We start from the raw sequence: 17,582 nt of genomic DNA, 5'->3' as shown, positions 1-17,582 counted from the left end.
ATAAGGGATGCCCTATCTACCACATAGGGATCCCCATATGCAATGGAAGAAAGTGTCGCTCAGTCCTAGGCCATGCTCACAAGCATTCCTATGTTGGAGCCCATTGTCCCAAACCATGCCATCTTCCTCCCTTTTTTTTTTTTTTTTTTTTTACTGACCTGGTTCTTTACCAAGTCTGATGCCTTTCTCCAGGGCCTGACACCTCCTGAAAACGTGTCCAACGTAAGTAAGGTGAAGTTTGGCTTCTAAGGAGCAGTCTCACTGCCCTTCTCCCAAGAAAGATCTGTTCATTCTTAGGACAGTCTGTCCTCATCAGAAATAACTTCAAATGCACCAGTGAGTCCACAGTTGCACAACATTTTCTGAGATTCTCATAGATTGCCAATTTCTCCCTTAAGGTAGCCAGGGCTTGAAACCCCAAGAACCTTAATGGATGCCAGTTCTGTGAGAATTTGATGAGCTAATGGGTGTGAAAGTGTTTCATAAAGTGTTGGGCACCTGTGAAGAATTATTATGACAGAAATGGATTTTTTCTGAAACGCATCCACCGGATATGTTACTGGAGGGAGGGAGAATATGACAAGCATTGAGATATAAACTCATATTGAGGTCATTTCATCTCTGCAGTTATTTCTAAGCTTGTTATCAAATCAACTCACTCAATTGCAGTGGGGAGCTAAGGAAGTAATTATAAACTTCGTCATTTTTCCTTTCAGACCCTAAAGCGTAAGTTAAAAAAAGAGTCATTGGGGCCACAAGAACTTTCACAGTGGAATTCACCACACTTCTTGCCAGGTGCATGGAGCTGTGGTGGCGTAGTGGGTTACTCATTGGACTGATGATGGCAGGGCCAGCAGTTAAAAACCACCAGCCGCTCCAGGGGAGAAAGATGGGGCTTTCCACTCCATCTTACTGTGGTAGGTGTGTAATCTGTTGTCAATTTGAGAGGATTAAGAGTGAAGGAGTGGAGCCTGGCCTGTCAAAGGCGCTAAGGAGATAACTAGCTCGCTGGAGCTATATCCACGCTCACTCCCTGGGAGACACTGCAGCTAACAAGACACTAGAAGCTGCCCTGATACAGTCAGCGCCCTGGGAGCTGGAAGAGTCACGTGAAGACCCCTTCCTTCCAGCTCTGAGAGGCTTACGCCGCCACTGGATCCACAAGACTTCCCACCCAATGACCTGTGATCTTCCTGCATTCAGCATCATTGCTTGTGTTTTGTGAGTCTGAAGAGGTCTTTATAGATTGGTATCAGACATACGGAATAATATCAGACTTATGGACTTGATCTAGCCTGGGTTGGAATGTTTTCTCAGTATTCAATTACTCATGTATATAAAAGCTCTTTCCTATACACATGAGTCTCCCTGGATTTGTTTCTGTTGTCTACCCGGACTAACCCAGTTACCATCGCAGAAACTCACAGGGCCAATTCTACCCTATCCTGTAGGGTCACTATGAATCAACACTAACTTGGCTCAATGGCGGTGAGTTTGAGTTGCTTCTCGTGAGCTGGCCACACACAATAAATCCAGACTTGCCTCAGAGAATCTTGGAGGCCCAGAAGGGAACTTGCCTTTTTGAATGCTCTGAGAGCACCTAGCTAACCCCTCTTGTCTCGTGACCAGCTGGAAGAAAGATGTCTTGTGGCTACCAACATACCTCAGTCTCCCACAATGGGGCTGAATCACAGCTGAGAACAAGCCAGTGGGCAAGTCAGGGGACCAATGCAGGAAGATTTTATTCATATAATTATCCTTTATGAATTTAGGAGCCCTGGTGGTGTTGTCAGGTAAGTGTTGGGCTGTTAACTGCAAGGTCAGGGGTTCAAACTCACCAGCTACTGAGAAAGATGAGACTATACACTTTGGTAAAGGTTTACAGTCTTTTAAACAGGAGTGCTGATGGCATAGCAGGTTGCACTTTGGGCTGCTAACCACAAGGTTGGCAGTTCAAAACTAGCAGCCACTCCTAGGGAGAAAGCTGTGGCTTTCTACTCCAGTAAAGAGCTACAGTCTCAAAAGCCCACAGGGCCAGTTGTACCCTGTCCTGTAGGGTCGATGTGACTCAGCATCAACTCATGGTTTGGAGAGGAGTCAAAATCTACTACATAGCAGTAGTTGACAAAAAAAAAATCAATTTAATTACTAATAAAATTTAATTGTTAATCTAATTAACCTATCCTTTATTCATTTTAGGACCCCTGGTAACGTAGTGGTTATGTGTTGGGCTGCTAACCCCAAGGTCAGCAGTTTGAAACCAATAGCTGCTCGACGGGAGACAGATAGGCTTTCTACTCCTATAGAGAACTCTGCAACCCACAGGGGCAGTTCTATCCTGTCCTATAGGGTCTCTATGAGTCAGAATTGACTTATTTGTTTTTATATCCTCAAACTTGCATTTGTCCTTGTGACTCTGTGCCCTTCATGCAGTGATAATGGCCTGTTTGGGGGCCTCTTCGAGTCCCTATGCCACCACAGCTCCATGCTGTCAGCAAAAGCAGCACATGAAGACAAAAACTCCATCTTTCGAGTTGGCAAACGGCACTCACCGCCAGCAAGGCTGCCACTCGTTCCTGTGCGTGATATGGACACCCCCAGCCTGCCCCACCTCCAGCCCTCTGTGTTTAGGAAAAGAGCATACGGCGGATAACCATCCTTCCCATGTAACTTAAATGAGGCTCGTGTTGCTGTTGCTAGGTGCTGCTGAGTCGGTTCTGACTCATAGTGACCCTATACCCAACAGAAGGGACCACTGCCTGGTCCTGTGCCGTCCTTTCCATTGTTCTTAATGCTCCAGCCCGTGGATGCAGCCATTGTGTCCATCTAACTTGTCGACGAGGGCCTTCCTCTGAGTCTCTGCCCCACCACTTGACAAAGCATGATGTCCTTCTCCAGGGACGGGTTGGCCCTTTTGTGGTCCATGGTACTTTCTGTAGCCTTCTCCAGCATCACAATTCAAATGCACCCATTTTTCTTTAGTCGTCCTTACTCAATATTCAATTTCCGCATGCACATGAGGCGACTGAAAATGCAATGGCTCGGCTCAGGCACACTGTAGTCCCCAAAGGAACATCATTGATTCTCAACACATCAAAGAGGTCTTGGGCAGCAGATTAACCCAATTCAGTGCATCATCTGAGCTCTCGGCTGCTGCTTCCAGGAGCATTGAGTGTGGATCCAAGCAGGAAGAAATCCTTGACACCTCAATCTTTTTTTTACCATTTTACCGTTTCTGTTTACCAGGATGTTGTTACCTCCTGGTTCAGTTGTGAGGATTTGGGTTTTCTTTGCATTGGGTCTTAATCCATACTAAAAGTTGCAATCCTTGATCTTCATCTTGATCTTCATCAGCAAGTGATTCACGGTTCATCCTAGTTCACGTATGACAAGACCTGACACAGACCTTCCAAATTCCCTACCCTTGCCTTATAAATTGGGCAACTACATCGTTTGAGCCCAGCCCTCAATCTGCAGCAGAGCGCTGGTTAAGCAAACGTTGGTTCCTTTTCCCTCTTGCTCCCACCTCCCTGAGCTTTGACCCGCTGGCAGCCTGAGTCAACGTGGAAACAAACAACAGCAAAGACTGTTGTCAAGTAGTCCATTCTGGCCCCTGGAAGCCCACCTCTTGCCATAGTAGAACTGGGTGCTCCAGGAGGTTTTGGGATCACACTACTGAGTCTTTCTTCTGAGATGGAACTCCTACCTCCTCTCTTTGTTCCTGCATGTTAACTCTTTACATCACCAGGGACTCCTGAGAGGCAACTAACCCTGGGTATGGACCTCTCCAGCAGACTGAAACTCCCTCTGGTGTAGTAGCCCATGTGCCACTTACTAAGCCCATTTGCCCACACCTGGGTTTTCTTTCCCTGTTTGCTGGTCTTATCTGTAAAACAACTCTTTCCTAACTCTCTGAGGTGCTTGTAGATGTGTTGTGCTGTGCTGCACTGTGTTGTTATATTATGTTAAGCTATGCTATGTTATGTTGTTATGGTTATGGTTGGAATGTTCTAATTTAGAAATTCCCTTTTCTTTGGGGCAAAAATGCCCTCTGAGTGAGAACCAACTGGGTGGCAGTGAGTTTTTTGAAAGTTTGATCAATGTGTCAGGAGCCCTGATAACACCACGGATGAAAGCACCCCACTGCTAACCCACCCCTGGCTCCACTGGACAAAGGCCCTGAGAAAGATGGGACGACTGGGGTGAAGATTACAGCTTTCGAAACCCTAGAGGGCAGTTCTATTCTGAGCTGCTCTGTCTTCCAGAGTCTCCGTGAGTCAGAAGCAATTCAAAAGCAGTGGGTTTGATTTGGGGTTTATCGGAGCCTGGATGTGTGTGTGTGTGTGTGTGTGTGTGTGTGTGTGTGTGTGTGCTTTGTCTTCTCTCCCTTCCCTTCACTCACCCATTCACCCACCCCATATTGAGTAAGAGTATCCACAGTGTGCTCAGCGTTGGTTGGGTACACAAATAAGAACAAAGAGCAGGAGACTCCTCTGCAGAGCGGAGACAGAGCGGGGATTGGCTGTGTGGGGCCAATTTGTGGAAGGAAGACACACACCCAGCCCAGGTAGGGTTCGGAGCAGAGTGGACGGGAACCCTGCCTACCATGGATATGCGGAGACCTTCAGAGTTCCTAGAGGGAACCGTAAGTGGCTCTGGGAGACAGGTCCCATCAATCCAAAGGTATGAGCCGGGAGGTTTGAGACCTGGGCCGCCGGGGTGTGTTACCTGTCCTCGCTGTGAGCGGGCCAGGGAAGGAGGGACCCTGGGTCCAGCTGGTAGTGGTGATGGCTCCAGCGGTAAGCTGTACAAGGCGCAGTCGTTGCCCTAACGTGGGCAGGCAGCGCAGGCATCTGCATCTGGACGACTTGATGAACAGGTTTTGCAAGAGTCTGTAGTACTTGTTAGCTGAGCCCATTTTGATCCCCCACACGCCTTAGCGTTTTCAAGGGAGGGAGTTAAAACGACCAACCTTTTTATAAGCATAAGCTGCTCCAGCACTTGACTGTTGGCGCCTCCCAGGGACTCCTAGTGGCACCGTGGGTAACGCGTCAGGCTGTTAACCAAGGCCCACGGGTGCAAATCCACTCGCCAAGCTTTGGAACAAAGATGAGAAGGCTTAACAGCCTCAGAAAACTTATTCTGCCCTACAGGGTGGCTGTGAGTGGGAGGGCACTGGGTGTGGGCTCATTTTTATTGTACCGTATATAACAAGTGATGCTGGTTTGCTATTTAAAGAAGTGGTATAAGCACCTCATTTTAAGTGAATGCACTTACTGTAAACAGGTCTGTGGAGTTAGATGGAACATAAACCAAAAACCAAACTCTCTGCCATCGAGTCGATGCCAACTCATGGTCACCCCAAGGGATAGTATGGAACTGCCCCTATGCATTTCTGAGACTGTAACTCTTTGCAAGAGTAGAAAGCCTCATTTTTCTTCTGCAGAGAAGCTGGTGGTTTTGAACTACTGACTTGAGGTTAGCAGTCCAGTGAGTAACCTTAAAGGCCTGTGAGCCTGTAGCTGAACAGGAAGGCTTGATGCACTCAACGGTGGTGACCTGAAGTAAAGACAGCCCCATCCAGAGGAACGGTGTCCCTAAAATACCCATATCTACCCTGGGGATCCCAACTTCTCATTCAGCCCACTGCCCTTACACCCCTTCCCTCCCAAATGAGTTTGGCCTTTGAGATAGTACGTTCCTCACCCCACTTTCCTGTGTCAAGGTCACTGCCCTTAATCTCTCTCACTGTTCATCCTCGTGGCCTGGCTGCTTCTAATGAAACAGGACCATCCAGCCAAGCATAGCATGTGAGTGAGGTGATTACACAAGCCCAGTGGCCTCTCTGTATTGTTGTAATCTCAGTGCATTAAGAACATAGTTACCCCTCTACCTTAGTCTGCACCCACACACTTCAGTATAGGTCTGAGGAACTCTGTGGATAACTATGGTGCTGTTAGCCATAAGGTCAGAAGTTCAAACCCACCAGTTGCTCCAAGAGAGAAAGATGAGGCTGTGTGCTCCCATAAAGAGTTGCAGCCTCAGAAATTCAGAGGGGCAATCTACTCTGTCCTGTGGGGTCGCTATGAGTCAGAATTGACTCAGTAACAGTGGGTTGGGCTTTTTGGTATAGGTCGAAGAGTCCTGGTGGTATTGTTGGGTAAGCATCAGGCTGCTCACTGCAAGAGTGGCAGTTCAAACCCACCAGCTACTCTGCCAGAGAAAGGTGAGGCTGTCCACTCCCGTGAAGATGTACAGCAACAGAAACCCTCTGGGGCAGGGGTAGTAGGGTAGGGGATCGTCCAGCTCAACAGCCACAGAAGGCCCATGAATCATCCATACCAGCTAAATATCACACGCCTCACCAAAGAGACAGTTCCAGCCTCACATGGGGGGTGAGCTCATGAAATGTTTGACCAGCATGGCCCAAGAACGTTGTTCTAACTGTCCACGTGGCCCTGGACAGACAAGTAGAGTCACTATGCGTTGGAGTGGACTCCATGGCAGTGTAGGAGACCTAAACTTGTTCCACATAGGACTAAGCCACCCAGGGCTGCCGTTTTCACCTTCTTCAAATATAGGGCCGCCGGTGGCATCCGCACTCAAGTGTTTCGCTACTGACTGAAAGGTTGGTGGCTCAAAACACCCTCCCCCGGCCACACCAGCGGTTTCACTAGAGGAAAGACGTGGCCACCGGCTGCTGTGAGGATTCCAGCCAGGAAAACCACAGGATGCAGCCTTTCTCGATCACCCGGACTCACTGTGAGTCAAAACCGAGTCTATGGTCCTGAACAGCAGCAACAAAAGTAAATGTGGGAAGATTGCATTTCTGTGGCCCCAACCCACTGCCATCAAGTCGATTCCAACGTGTAGCATCCCTGAAGCACAGAGTGGAACTGCGCCCCACCCCCCATGAGGTTTCTGAGACTGTAAACCTTTACAGAAACAGAAAGCCATCTTTCTCCCTCAGAGCAGCTGGTGGATTTGAACCACTGACCTTACGGTTAGCAGCCCAATACTTAACCTACTACACCACTGGGGGTCCTCTTGCTATTAAAGGAAAAATAACTCAGGCCATCCTATAGGACAGGGTAGAACTGCGCCTGTGAGTTTCTAAGACTAACTCTTTACAGGAGGGCAAAGCCTCATCTTTCTTCAAAGGAGTGGCTGGTGGTTTCGAACTGCTGACCTTGCCATTAGCAGGCCAACACATAACCCACTAGGCCCCCAGAGCTCCTGTTTCTATAAAAGCAGTCTAAAATTCTCCTCTTTGTTCCGCATCCCCATTGGTGAAATGCTTAGGGGCATCTTTGTTCATATATCACCCCATCTTTAGCAACATAGCCTCTCCAGCTCACAGGGATAAAGGTCCCCTGTGAGTAACCCAAGGGTCTGCTCCAGCTGTCTGTTTGCTCCGTGTAAAGCTCCCGCATCCCCAGTCATTTATAGTAGTTTCTTCCCTTCACTTCCCTGGGAGGTGCCAGCTCCACTGCCCTCTCTCTCCCCAGTGAGTTCAAGAGATCTGACCGGTTTTCAATGTCAAGGGATTTTGTTTCCCTTTTTTCTTTTCCATTGGTGATTGAGAGTCCTTTATCTGGACATGTACTTACCTTTAACCTGTATCCCCAATACTGAGAACTCCTGTCAGGTGTTACCCACCCCCAGCCTAGCAGAACAATCACCGAATGAAACCAAGTGCTGCAGGGTGCTGACGTTATGGCAGTAGCACCGCAGGTCCAAGGGATCGCAGAAAAAAGAAACAATGAAACCAAAGTCACAAGCTATTGAAAACCAGCCAGCTGGTTGAAAGGACATTGTAGATGCTCTCCATTAAAAAAATAAATAAAACAAAACTCGTATTGGAAATCGAGTGCATGTGTACAGAGCAGATCAGTTTTCTCTCCAACCGTCCAGACACATTTTGCTTCATGTCATGAATCACAGTCCCTGTGAGGTAAGATCACTCATCCCACTTGCTCCCTGTCTCCTGTTTCCTTCCCTCACCCCTCCTGAACTTTGTCCTTGAGAAAATGCTGCCCTTTGGTGATCAGATTGTTGATGATTCAAAGGTGTGTGTACTGAGAGGTGGAACACAGAGGCACAGAGCAGAGGTAGAATTCAGGCAGGAATGTGAGGTTGAGAAAGATTGCATTGAGGGAAAGAACTCCCCGGAGGGAGGGGAAAGCAGAGAAAGAGACAGGGACATCTTGAACCCCCCTGGCGGGTTCCGTGACCCAACAAGTTAGTCCAGGGAAATCGCGCCTGGCAGTGAGGCAGTGGGACATATATAGGGCCTGAGCCAAGGATATATGTGCTGATAAGAGGGAAGGAGGGCTTCTGATGCTATAGTTTCAGGGTCTGAGTCAGGATATGGTCTGTGAGTAAATCATCTTGTTTTTCGCAGACCCGCTTCCTGGAGAATGCTGGAGGCAGGGACTGCACAGTCCAGCTCTGGCCTGGGGAGGCGGGGGGAGGGGGGGAAGGGGGGGAGGGAAGGGGCCGCACAGTCCAGCCGGCTATCTTTTGGGAGAGCTGGGGAAAACAGCTGCATGGTCTGGACACGGCCCAAACATGTGCCTGCTAAATATTATTGTTTCCCCTATAGGCCTGTTAGGTAACATTGAGCCATGGGGGAAAGCTCGTTTCCAGGCCTGAAAGGGGGATGAAGGACCATAGTCTCAGGGGGTTCTACCAGCCTCTGTCTAACCATCAGGCTTGATGTTTGCTTTGTTTTAATGAATTGGAATCGTTCCACATTTTTCTCCCACTTGATCCAAGATTTTCTAATGCAATCCCTTTCAGAGCAGTTGGTAGCAGTAGCGGGGCACCACCTAGTTCTTCTGGTCTCCGCGCAGTGGAGACTGATGTTTTCATGGTCCTTGAGTCCTGCAGACTCCTTGGTTACACGTGTCTTTCCCAAGAGGCCAGCAGTTGGTAGTGGAACTCAGACACCATCTAGTTCTTTGGGTCTCAGTGTCGTGAAGACTGTTGTTTGTGTGGCCCATGTGTCCATTGGACTCACTGTCTCCATGCACCTTCAATTTTCTTCACTCTCCTTTCCTCCCTACAGAGAGAGACCAGTCTTTTCCTCTCTCTGGTTCAGTATCCCTGGGAGTCTCTTGGCATGTGTTTTCTATAGCATGCGTCTACTGAGATTTTTATTGGCTCATTAGTGTGGGGAGCTGGAGAGGGAGGGAAGCGGGGGGTGCCACAAATGACCTGTGAAGGGGCACCAAGCTGGTGGAGAGTTGTCCAGTTGCCATTTGCCTGGCTAAACAATCCGTTTGCTGTACTCATCGCCGCCTTTCTCATGTGACACCCCTTCAAAGTCAGCCATACAAGTGCTTCCCTCAGCCCCATCTGGAATTTATTGGAAGGTGATGAAAGGGAGCATGAGGAGGCCTGGTTGGTGATCTGAAGCATTACTGGTTTGAAATGCTTCATTCCTGCCATGATTAATAGGTCCCTGGGGTGTGGCTCAACTCATAGGGACTCTATAGGACAGGATAGAACTGCCCCCGTGGGTTTCCCAGACTGTCATTCCTTACGGGAGTCTTGTTACCCCAGAGCAGCTGGTGGTTTTGAACTGCTGATCTTTTGGTTAGCAGTTCAGCATGTAACCCACTATACACCCTGGACTTAACTCTGAGTAGGAATCAACTCCTTGGCAGTGAGTTTGGTTTGTTTGGGGATGTTTGGTCCTGGGCTGCGAGTTTCTAGCTTTATAGAGAAGAATTCACCATTAGAAAGATGGGGTGGGTTGGGTGGGGGGTGGAAGAGAGCGGTCTTCAGAAAGTTCATGGAAAACTGGAAGGAAAACATCGTGGGATTTTCCTACAAACCTTTTTGTTAACTCCTCATATTTCTTTCGATTGGATCCTTTGAAGCCCTGCCCATTTTCTGACTCCCGGACCATGGGATTGGGGCGGAAATGTTACAAGCATCTTGAACTCTGTTACCTGGCACTCTACTGGCCGCCCCTAACCTGGGGGTGCTGTTCACGCTCATGACCCTTTACCACCAGCAAACCTTCAGTCTGGACCCAAGCCCACTCAAATGTCAACCCCCACTGGTGGCCTTTCACGCCTTCCCAAGACTCCCACCTCTCCACCCACAACCCTTCTCAGCTTGATGTTCCCAAAGGGCCAAGGCCTGTATGGCTTCCCAGCTGTCGCTGGTGGAGACTTCCTTTGGGATAGAGTTCAGCCTCCCCAGCAGGAGACTCGGGACTGTCCATCAGTCTACCTTAGGCCACCTCCTCGCCTCTAGTCACCTGCCCTCACCCACGCATCCATGTCCACACCAACCACAGCTAACTGGACACATTGGGTGCCCAGCCCAGCCGGCCAGAGCCACAGTTGTTGTTTGAGCCCATTGTTGCAGCCGCTGAGTCAGTTCACCTCTTCTCTCTTTGGCTGACCCTCCACCAAAGCTCCCTCAGAGCAGCTGCTCGGTTCGAACTGCCTACCTTTAGGTTAATAGGCCAACACTTAACCCACAACCTATCCCAGCATTCTACTGCCACCTTGTGTCACCAAGAACATTAGTTCTTTGTAAAAGCCCCCCTCCTCCGAGCGCAGGTGCGCCACTCATTCTGGCCCAGATCTTGTGAGAACCAGGGTCGGCTAGGTGCCAGAAGGCAGTCCTTCACCTGTGAGAGCAGGAGGTTCCGGTACCTCCAGAATAGGGGGAAGGCTTCTCTGATATGGAGCTAGGAGAGAGACGGTGGCCCCGAGGCCTCTGATTTGTTAGCGTGGTAGGCGCAGAGGCAGATCGTTCCCCCACACGGGTGGGCTGCAGGGCAGGCTGCCCTGGTGGCGCCGTGGGTAGGGCTCGGTTGTGAGCCACAAGGACAGCAGTTTGAACCCGCCAGCTATTCTGCTGGGGAAAAGACCCACGGAACTGTCCCAGGAAACACCTTGCGGCAGGCCTGAACCATCGTGGTGAACCACGGGCGCGCGGCTCCTAGCAGGAAGCGCCCCCGAATGTGGGTGTGCCGCCCCACTGCCTTTGTAGGACACTTGAGAGTTCGCATCACAGGCGAGCAGAAGAGCAATGAAGTGCCCTGTCGAGAATCACGTGGTCGCCAGTCGTGGAGGCAGGGGGTCCACACGGCGCATCCCTGCTGAGCATCCAGACAACCTCGGCTGGTGGTTCCACTGAACTGCGCCTGGCAGGGACGGCATTGTCCACAGATGGATGGTCTGTGGCAGCCCGGCCCCAAGCAAGTCTGTCGGTGTCCTATGTGGTCACTCCGTCCCATGCTGGTCATCCTCACCGCATGTCAAACGCTTTCATCTGGCAGCTGCGCGCGCATGCTCTGACTCGGAACCACTGCCGTGGAGGGAAGTCCAGCTGAAAGCAATCCTGTACTAACTGGGTCTCCTGGACCGTAAAGTCTGAAGGGAGTAGACAGCCTCTGCTTTTGCCCCACGTGGAGCAGTTGGTGGCTTTGAACCCCCTGCCTTGTTTACTCAGCAGCCCAATGCTCTTCCCACAGCGCCACCAAGAAGTCATGTGACCTGCTTTCTTGCAGCATTCGCTTTAACCGCAGTTATCTCTGGGGTACTTTTCTTCTCTCCTGTGCATAGACTTCACTTTGCTCTTAGAGCCTCCTGGAGGCCGGGACTCCATCCTGCAGGCTCCTCAGGGCCACAGCCTGCAGGGCCCCCTACTGCCCCTCCCCGCTTTGCTGGCTTGGTCATGTCCCCAGTGAGCAGTGTTGTTGCAGGGGAGGTGTGTGTCCCTTCTACTCCGTGCCTCTCCCTCTCAGGTGGAAGGAGTGGGTGGCTCACTTTTTGGTGGTTTTGTTTTTGAAAAAAAGAAGGCCTTGGATCCCAGAGAGAATCGAGTGTGTTGCTTCTTTCTTTCCTTTGGCATCTAAGAATAGAGAGGGAGAGAAATAGGGCCCCAAAGGCATTGAGCCCTTGAACTTGAGGGTGCTTGCCAGATTTCTTAGTCGGGAATGTGGCTGTGGTTTGCTACAGAAAAAGACCCATCCCTCTCCATTCCCCACCCCCCACCCCAACACACCTAATTTTTAAATTATAGAGCTGCCCCTGCCTTTTAACTTTTTATTGTGAAATGTTAAGCCATGCCTCGACGTGCCATCTAAACAAAGGATGCTGGGAAGGCGCTTCAGAGCCCGGTCTCTGATTGTCCAGGTATGGGGTGAGGCAGGATGCCTCTCTCTGCCAAATCTGAATGCTTTTCTCAAAGACTCTCACTGGTCCCCAGGATGAAGGGAAAGGCCTTACATGGGCACACTGGTCTTGGCCTGAATTTCAAAGGCCTTGCAAACCCGTCACCTTATCGACCCCTCACAAGGCCCTTGGGGAGCAGGCAGGGCAGGTATCCCTGTGCTGGTATTACCTGGGAAGCAATTTGAAGCCCAAGAAGATAAATGGGGGCGGGGTGGGAGGTCTCCATGGTTGCAGGGCTATGACCTCAATGAGGTCTGTCTTTCCACGCGCATGCCCTGCCGCCTTCTGTTGGTCGACCCTACCCGAGGAGAGAGACCTGCGTTCCCGTCAGTAACCTGCTGTGTGTTTCTCTTGCAGGCCCAGCATTGTCGTTTGACGGGCACAAATGGAGTCCCCCGAACCTGCAAAGGAAACGGTCCTCATCACCGGAGGAGTGGGTTATTTTGGTTTCCGGTAAGAGAGTCTCAAAACTGTGCCTGTGGCGTTTGGGGCTGAGGTTTTGTTGTGTTTTGTTTTAACGGACAGTTCCTAGTTGAAGTATAACTTTCATCTCAGACATCAGTGGGACCCACATTTTCAATTTGTTTGCATAGTGATACGCCAGAAGTCAATGCTGTCCCTGAGGCTTTATTCCTCCTTGAGAAAAATTCCTTATGCCAAACTCACTGCCATGCAGTCAATTCCAACTCACAGCAACCCTGTAAGATGGGGAAAAACTGCCCCTGTGGGTTTCCAAGACTGTGACTCTTACTCTTTGTGTGTTGTTGTTGTTTTAATAATGAAGTCTAGCAAGAGGACCTTTTTAAATATTTATAATTTTCAAGACAATTAAAATATTGAACTATCTGAATGGATGACAAGACAATTTAATAAAGATTGACTATAACTTAATGTGACACAAACAAGAGTTGTGAAGGATGTTGATATTCTTGTTTAAATGACTAAGAAGTGTTTATGTTTTAAAATGACAAGCAATCTGTCAAGGATATATTGCCACTGGGGAAAGAAGACAGCAGAAAGGTGATGTCAAGATGCAACTTTACAAAGCTCACAGTGCCCACACTACTGATATATACAGGCCATAAAGTGACTACTATCACTAGGACTTGGAACCCATTGGGATAATGTGGCAAAAGGAAAAAGATCAAAGTGTAAAGTGATCCCTAAACCTATTTTTACTATATCACTATATTAGGTATTAGTATAACTTCATCAAGTCGTTCAGAAATAAGGAAGGCAAACCATGAAAAACAAAACAAAAAAGCAGAAGCTATACCATTAGCTAAATTAAGGTAGTCTGGTTTGACTGTACTACTTTCCGACAGAGCGAAACCCCATCTGATCCCTCCTAAGAAAGACAGGACTCTAGCTCCATAAGCCACCTGACATGGGGATATGTCTTTGTCATCACCGTGATCCATGGTAGAGCCACAAAGGGACCAATCCTGCCGAAGTTAAGACTAGGGCTGGCTTTGGACTGTGGGGCAGCTAAGTGATGGTGCTTGGTGACCTGGATGCGAGTTCCGCTTGCGTCTGCTTGTTCTTAAAACAGCACGGGGAAGTCGGGTAACATTGTGTCTTGCTCTCACACACGAGCAATGATGAAAAGGTCCATGGCCCAGGAAATCGGTCTTTTGGAGCAAGGTCCTAAATAAAAGCTTATCCATTTTCCTGGTGGCTCCCAATCCCACAGAGCAAGGGCACCTTGGCATCTTGGAAGATGCTCGAGAACGTTTCTGAATGAAGTGGAGCACACGGATCCCTGTTGAAAGTCTCGCTCAGGAAGATGCCAGGCAATTCTGATTAACATGTTCTTAAAGTGAGTCTTGATGCCTGCCTGCCCTCCTTCCCCTTGTGGCGGCCCCCAAAGTGTCCTTGCCAGCCTTGAGCCAGGAGATGGAACACCAAAGTTTGAGAAATGCCCCCCCCCAAAAAAAGGAGACTATAACTCTTTATGAGAGTAGAAGCCCTGTCTTTCTCCCAAAATTCCTTACAGACCCTTTAAATCCTGTGGAGGAGTGATTGATCACATCCCCGTAAGCCATTTAAAATAATAGGCATTCTTTCCCTGGAATGTTATTATGCACAAATATTTCTGAGAATGAACGAGGGTGGGAAAAAGATCCCAGAACAGACAAAAATGGGTCTTTTGTAGACCCACCCACCCCCGCACCTCTGTCTTCGAAGAGAAAGCCTCTCTGGTTATAATTTAAGTAGGCACAAGCAGTCTTATTTTTAAAGTATTTTAGCGACAAGTGACATGTTTGTTGTCAGATGCTGTCAAGTCCGTTCTGGCTCCTAGCGACCCCAGGTACAGCAGAAGGAAACGCCTCCCAGCCCGTTGTCCTCTACACAGATGCTGCTGTGCTTGATTGAGCCCATGACTGCAGCCGCTGTGCCATTCCATCTCACTGAGTCTGGCTCTATTCCACAGGCCCTCTCCTTTACTAATGGAGCCCTGGTGCTATAGGAGTTACGAGTTGGGTTGCCATCCGCACGGTCGGCAGTTCAAAACCACCAGCCGCTCCTCGGGAGAAATCTGGGCTTTCTACCCCCTTAAACAGTTACGGTCCCAGAATCCCACAGGGGGTCATCGCTATGAGTCAGTGAACTCGATGGCACTGAATCGAGTTTCTCCTTGACTAAGCATGATGCCCTTCTGTGGGGATCCGTCCCTCCTGAAAAGAATGACCAAAGAGAGTCCTGAGACAAAAATCTCCCCACCCTCTCTGCTCAGGAACATTCTAGCTGCTCTTTGCCCAAGACAGATACGTCTGTTCTTCTGGAAGCCCATGGTATAGTCACTATTCTACACACAAGTGACATATCAAAGCACCACTCACGGCCAGCACGTTGATTCCACTTCATAGCAACCCTATAGGGCAGAGTAGACGGTACCCTCCTCTTCCCACAGAGCGGCTGATGGTTTCAAACTACTGACCTTGCGGGTAACATCCCACTGTGGAACCAACTATGCCACCAGGATCCCTTCACAGGACATGAGAGGGGGGCGGCAGGAAGAAGCGGGTGGATTTAGAACAAACACCAGGCTTGAATCAGCTCTTCTGCCCCTCCTCTTCTGGTTCCTGGACGGGGCCTCAGACTTGACCTGGCTCTGGCTCTGACTCTGACTCTGTGTCTTTTCAGGCTAGGCCTGGCTCTGCAGCAGAAGGGGGTGCAGGTGATCCTGTTTGACATCTGCATCCCTAAGCAGCTGCTGCCCGACGGGATCACGTTTGTTTACGGAGACATCCGCCACCAGGAAGACTTGGACCACGCCCTGGAAGGGGCGGGCATCACCTGCGTGTTTCACGTGGCGTCCTACGGCATGTCCGGGCGGGAGCAGCTGGACTCGAAACAGATCGAAGACATCAACGTGAGGGGCACAGAGAACGTGCTGCAAGCCTGCCAGCGCCTAGGGGTGCCGAGGATCGTCTACACCAGCACCTTCAACGTCGTGTTCGGAGGACAGGTCATCTGCAATGGCGACGAGTCCCTGCCCTACCTGCCCCTCCACCTCCACACCGACCACTACTCCCGGACCAAGTCCGTGGCTGAGAAGAAGGTGCTAGAGGCCAACGGCAAGGCCCTGGCCTGCGGGGGTGGCATCCTGCGCACCTGCGCGCTGCGGTCCGCTGGCATCTACGGGCCCGGCGAGCAGAGGCACCTGCCCCGGATCGTGAACTACATCGAGTGGAGGCTGTTCTGGTTCGTGTACGGGGACAAGGACAGCCTAGTGGAATTCGTGCATGTGGATAATCTGGTGGAGGCTCACATTCTGGCCGCCGAGGGCCTGAAGGCAGATGGCGGCCACATCGCGGCTGGGCAGCCCTACTTCATCTCGGACGGACGGCCGGTCAACAGCTTTGAGTTCTTCCGGCCACTGGTGGAAGGCCTGGGGTACCAGTTTCCCTCCGTGCGCCTGCCCTTGACCCTCATCTACAACCTGGCCTTGCTGACGGAGATGGTCCACGCTGTCGTGGGCCCGCTGTACAACTTCCAGCCCTTCCTGACCCGCACCGAGGTGTACAAAACCGGCGTCACCCACTACTTCAGCCTGGAGAAGGCCAGGCGCGAGCTGGGCTACCAGCCGCGCCCGTTCGACCTCCAGGAGACGGTCCAGTGGTTTAAAGACCGCGGCCACGGCTTCGACCCCAAGATGCCCGACCCAAGGAACCTTGTTTGGGACGGGATGGTTCTCTTCATTGTGGCCACAGGACTGCTCACCTGTCTGCCTTGGTACTTGATTCTGTCCATGTGACGGAGTGAGCCCCGGGCACCTCAATGACCATGGTCCATCCCCCAAGCCAAGTGTTCGAGACACACAGGACTCATGGTCTCCTAGAGTGGTAATCTGGTGCCAAATTCTGACCCTTCAAATACCTGCCGCTATAAGAGCAGGTCCTTGGATGAAATCTTCATCTCCTGAACCTCTTCACACGAATCTGGGATAACGGACAGGCTTTCCATTCCCGTGGAGAGTCACAGTCCAGAAACCCACAGGGGCAGTTCTGCCCCGCCCTCATGGGTGGCAGTGAGTTTTGATTGTGGCCGTATACTGATTTCTGGTGGGAAGAAAAGGCAGGTTAGAGGTGTAGTCTCTTAGGTTTTTCTCTTTCCAAGGGTAGGAAAGACGTCCCAGGCATGGGGGGGGGGGATGTTTCACTGGACTTTTCCGGAGGCCTTTAAAGCCATTCCAGACACGATGCACTTACTTCTAATGTTCTCAGAACCCAGCCAAAACACTATGCACGGGGAAACTCTTGTATGGGGAAACACCGACAGGCTTGGTGATGCGTGGGACCCGTCAAACAGAGCAGGAATCCTCAGTGGCCCTCCTCTGAGGAGGTGGTGTCTTGTGGAGGTCAGCTGTCCCAAGCTTAGGTCTCAAGGATTGCTCTCTTGAACTTTGATATAAGGGCCAGTGAGTCCCTGCCCCAGATAGTCTTGTCTGATGTTTGAGCACAGACCCGGCCCCTCCCTCCCTCACTGAATTCTTCCCCAACTTCCAGGGAGCTTCTGCAGTTGAGGGGGTTTGGCTAGACTCTGCTTTGGTGAAACGTGGGCTGGCGAGGGTGGGCGGAAGTGGAGGGGGGGCTCGGTTGATTGAAGCATAGGCCAACAGTGATGGCTGAGCTGCAAGGCCATGGCTGGCTCTCCCCACAAAGTCAGCTGTCAGTGCCCCCCCCCCAGAGGGGGATGTAGCAACAACGGTGGCCTTGTCTAGTGGGCTGTGGAGACAGGACAGGCTGGACGCACGCACTGTGGGAGACTGTCTCTGGGATTCCAGAGGGGGGAGCAGCTGAGGGCAGAGCTGCCTGATCCAGGAAAAGGGATTCTGTCCGTGTGGCCTTCACCAGGTAGCCAAAGCCTTGTCAG

At 50.6% G+C, this 17,582-nt stretch overlaps 1 protein-coding gene and 1 pseudogene across 1 annotated transcript in view; one reads left to right on the top strand and one right to left on the bottom strand.

Annotated features, from left to right (window-relative positions):
• SDR42E1 (short chain dehydrogenase/reductase family 42E, member 1) overlaps positions 1-17,299 on the top strand; it is a 33,623-nt gene extending 16,324 nt beyond the window's left edge. The window contains exons 2-3 of the mRNA XM_075536950.1: positions 12,561-12,656; positions 15,351-17,299. Of these exons, the coding sequence (XP_075393065.1) occupies positions 12,589-12,656; positions 15,351-16,464 (1,182 nt within the window). The 5' untranslated portion in view covers positions 12,561-12,588 and the 3' untranslated portion in view covers positions 16,465-17,299. The remainder of the gene's footprint in view (positions 1-12,560; positions 12,657-15,350) is intronic.
• LOC142432541 (transmembrane protein 69 pseudogene) lies at positions 13,183-14,997 on the bottom strand (annotated as a pseudogene).
• Positions 17,300-17,582: the final 283 nt, after the last annotated feature.

Source organism: Tenrec ecaudatus, chromosome 18, assembly GCF_050624435.1.
Source record: "Tenrec ecaudatus isolate mTenEca1 chromosome 18, mTenEca1.hap1, whole genome shotgun sequence".
NCBI lineage: Eukaryota > Metazoa > Chordata > Mammalia > Afrosoricida > Tenrecidae > Tenrec > Tenrec ecaudatus.
The sequence above is the reverse complement of the archived record's forward strand: the minus strand, read 5'-3'. Positions and strand labels throughout refer to the sequence as shown.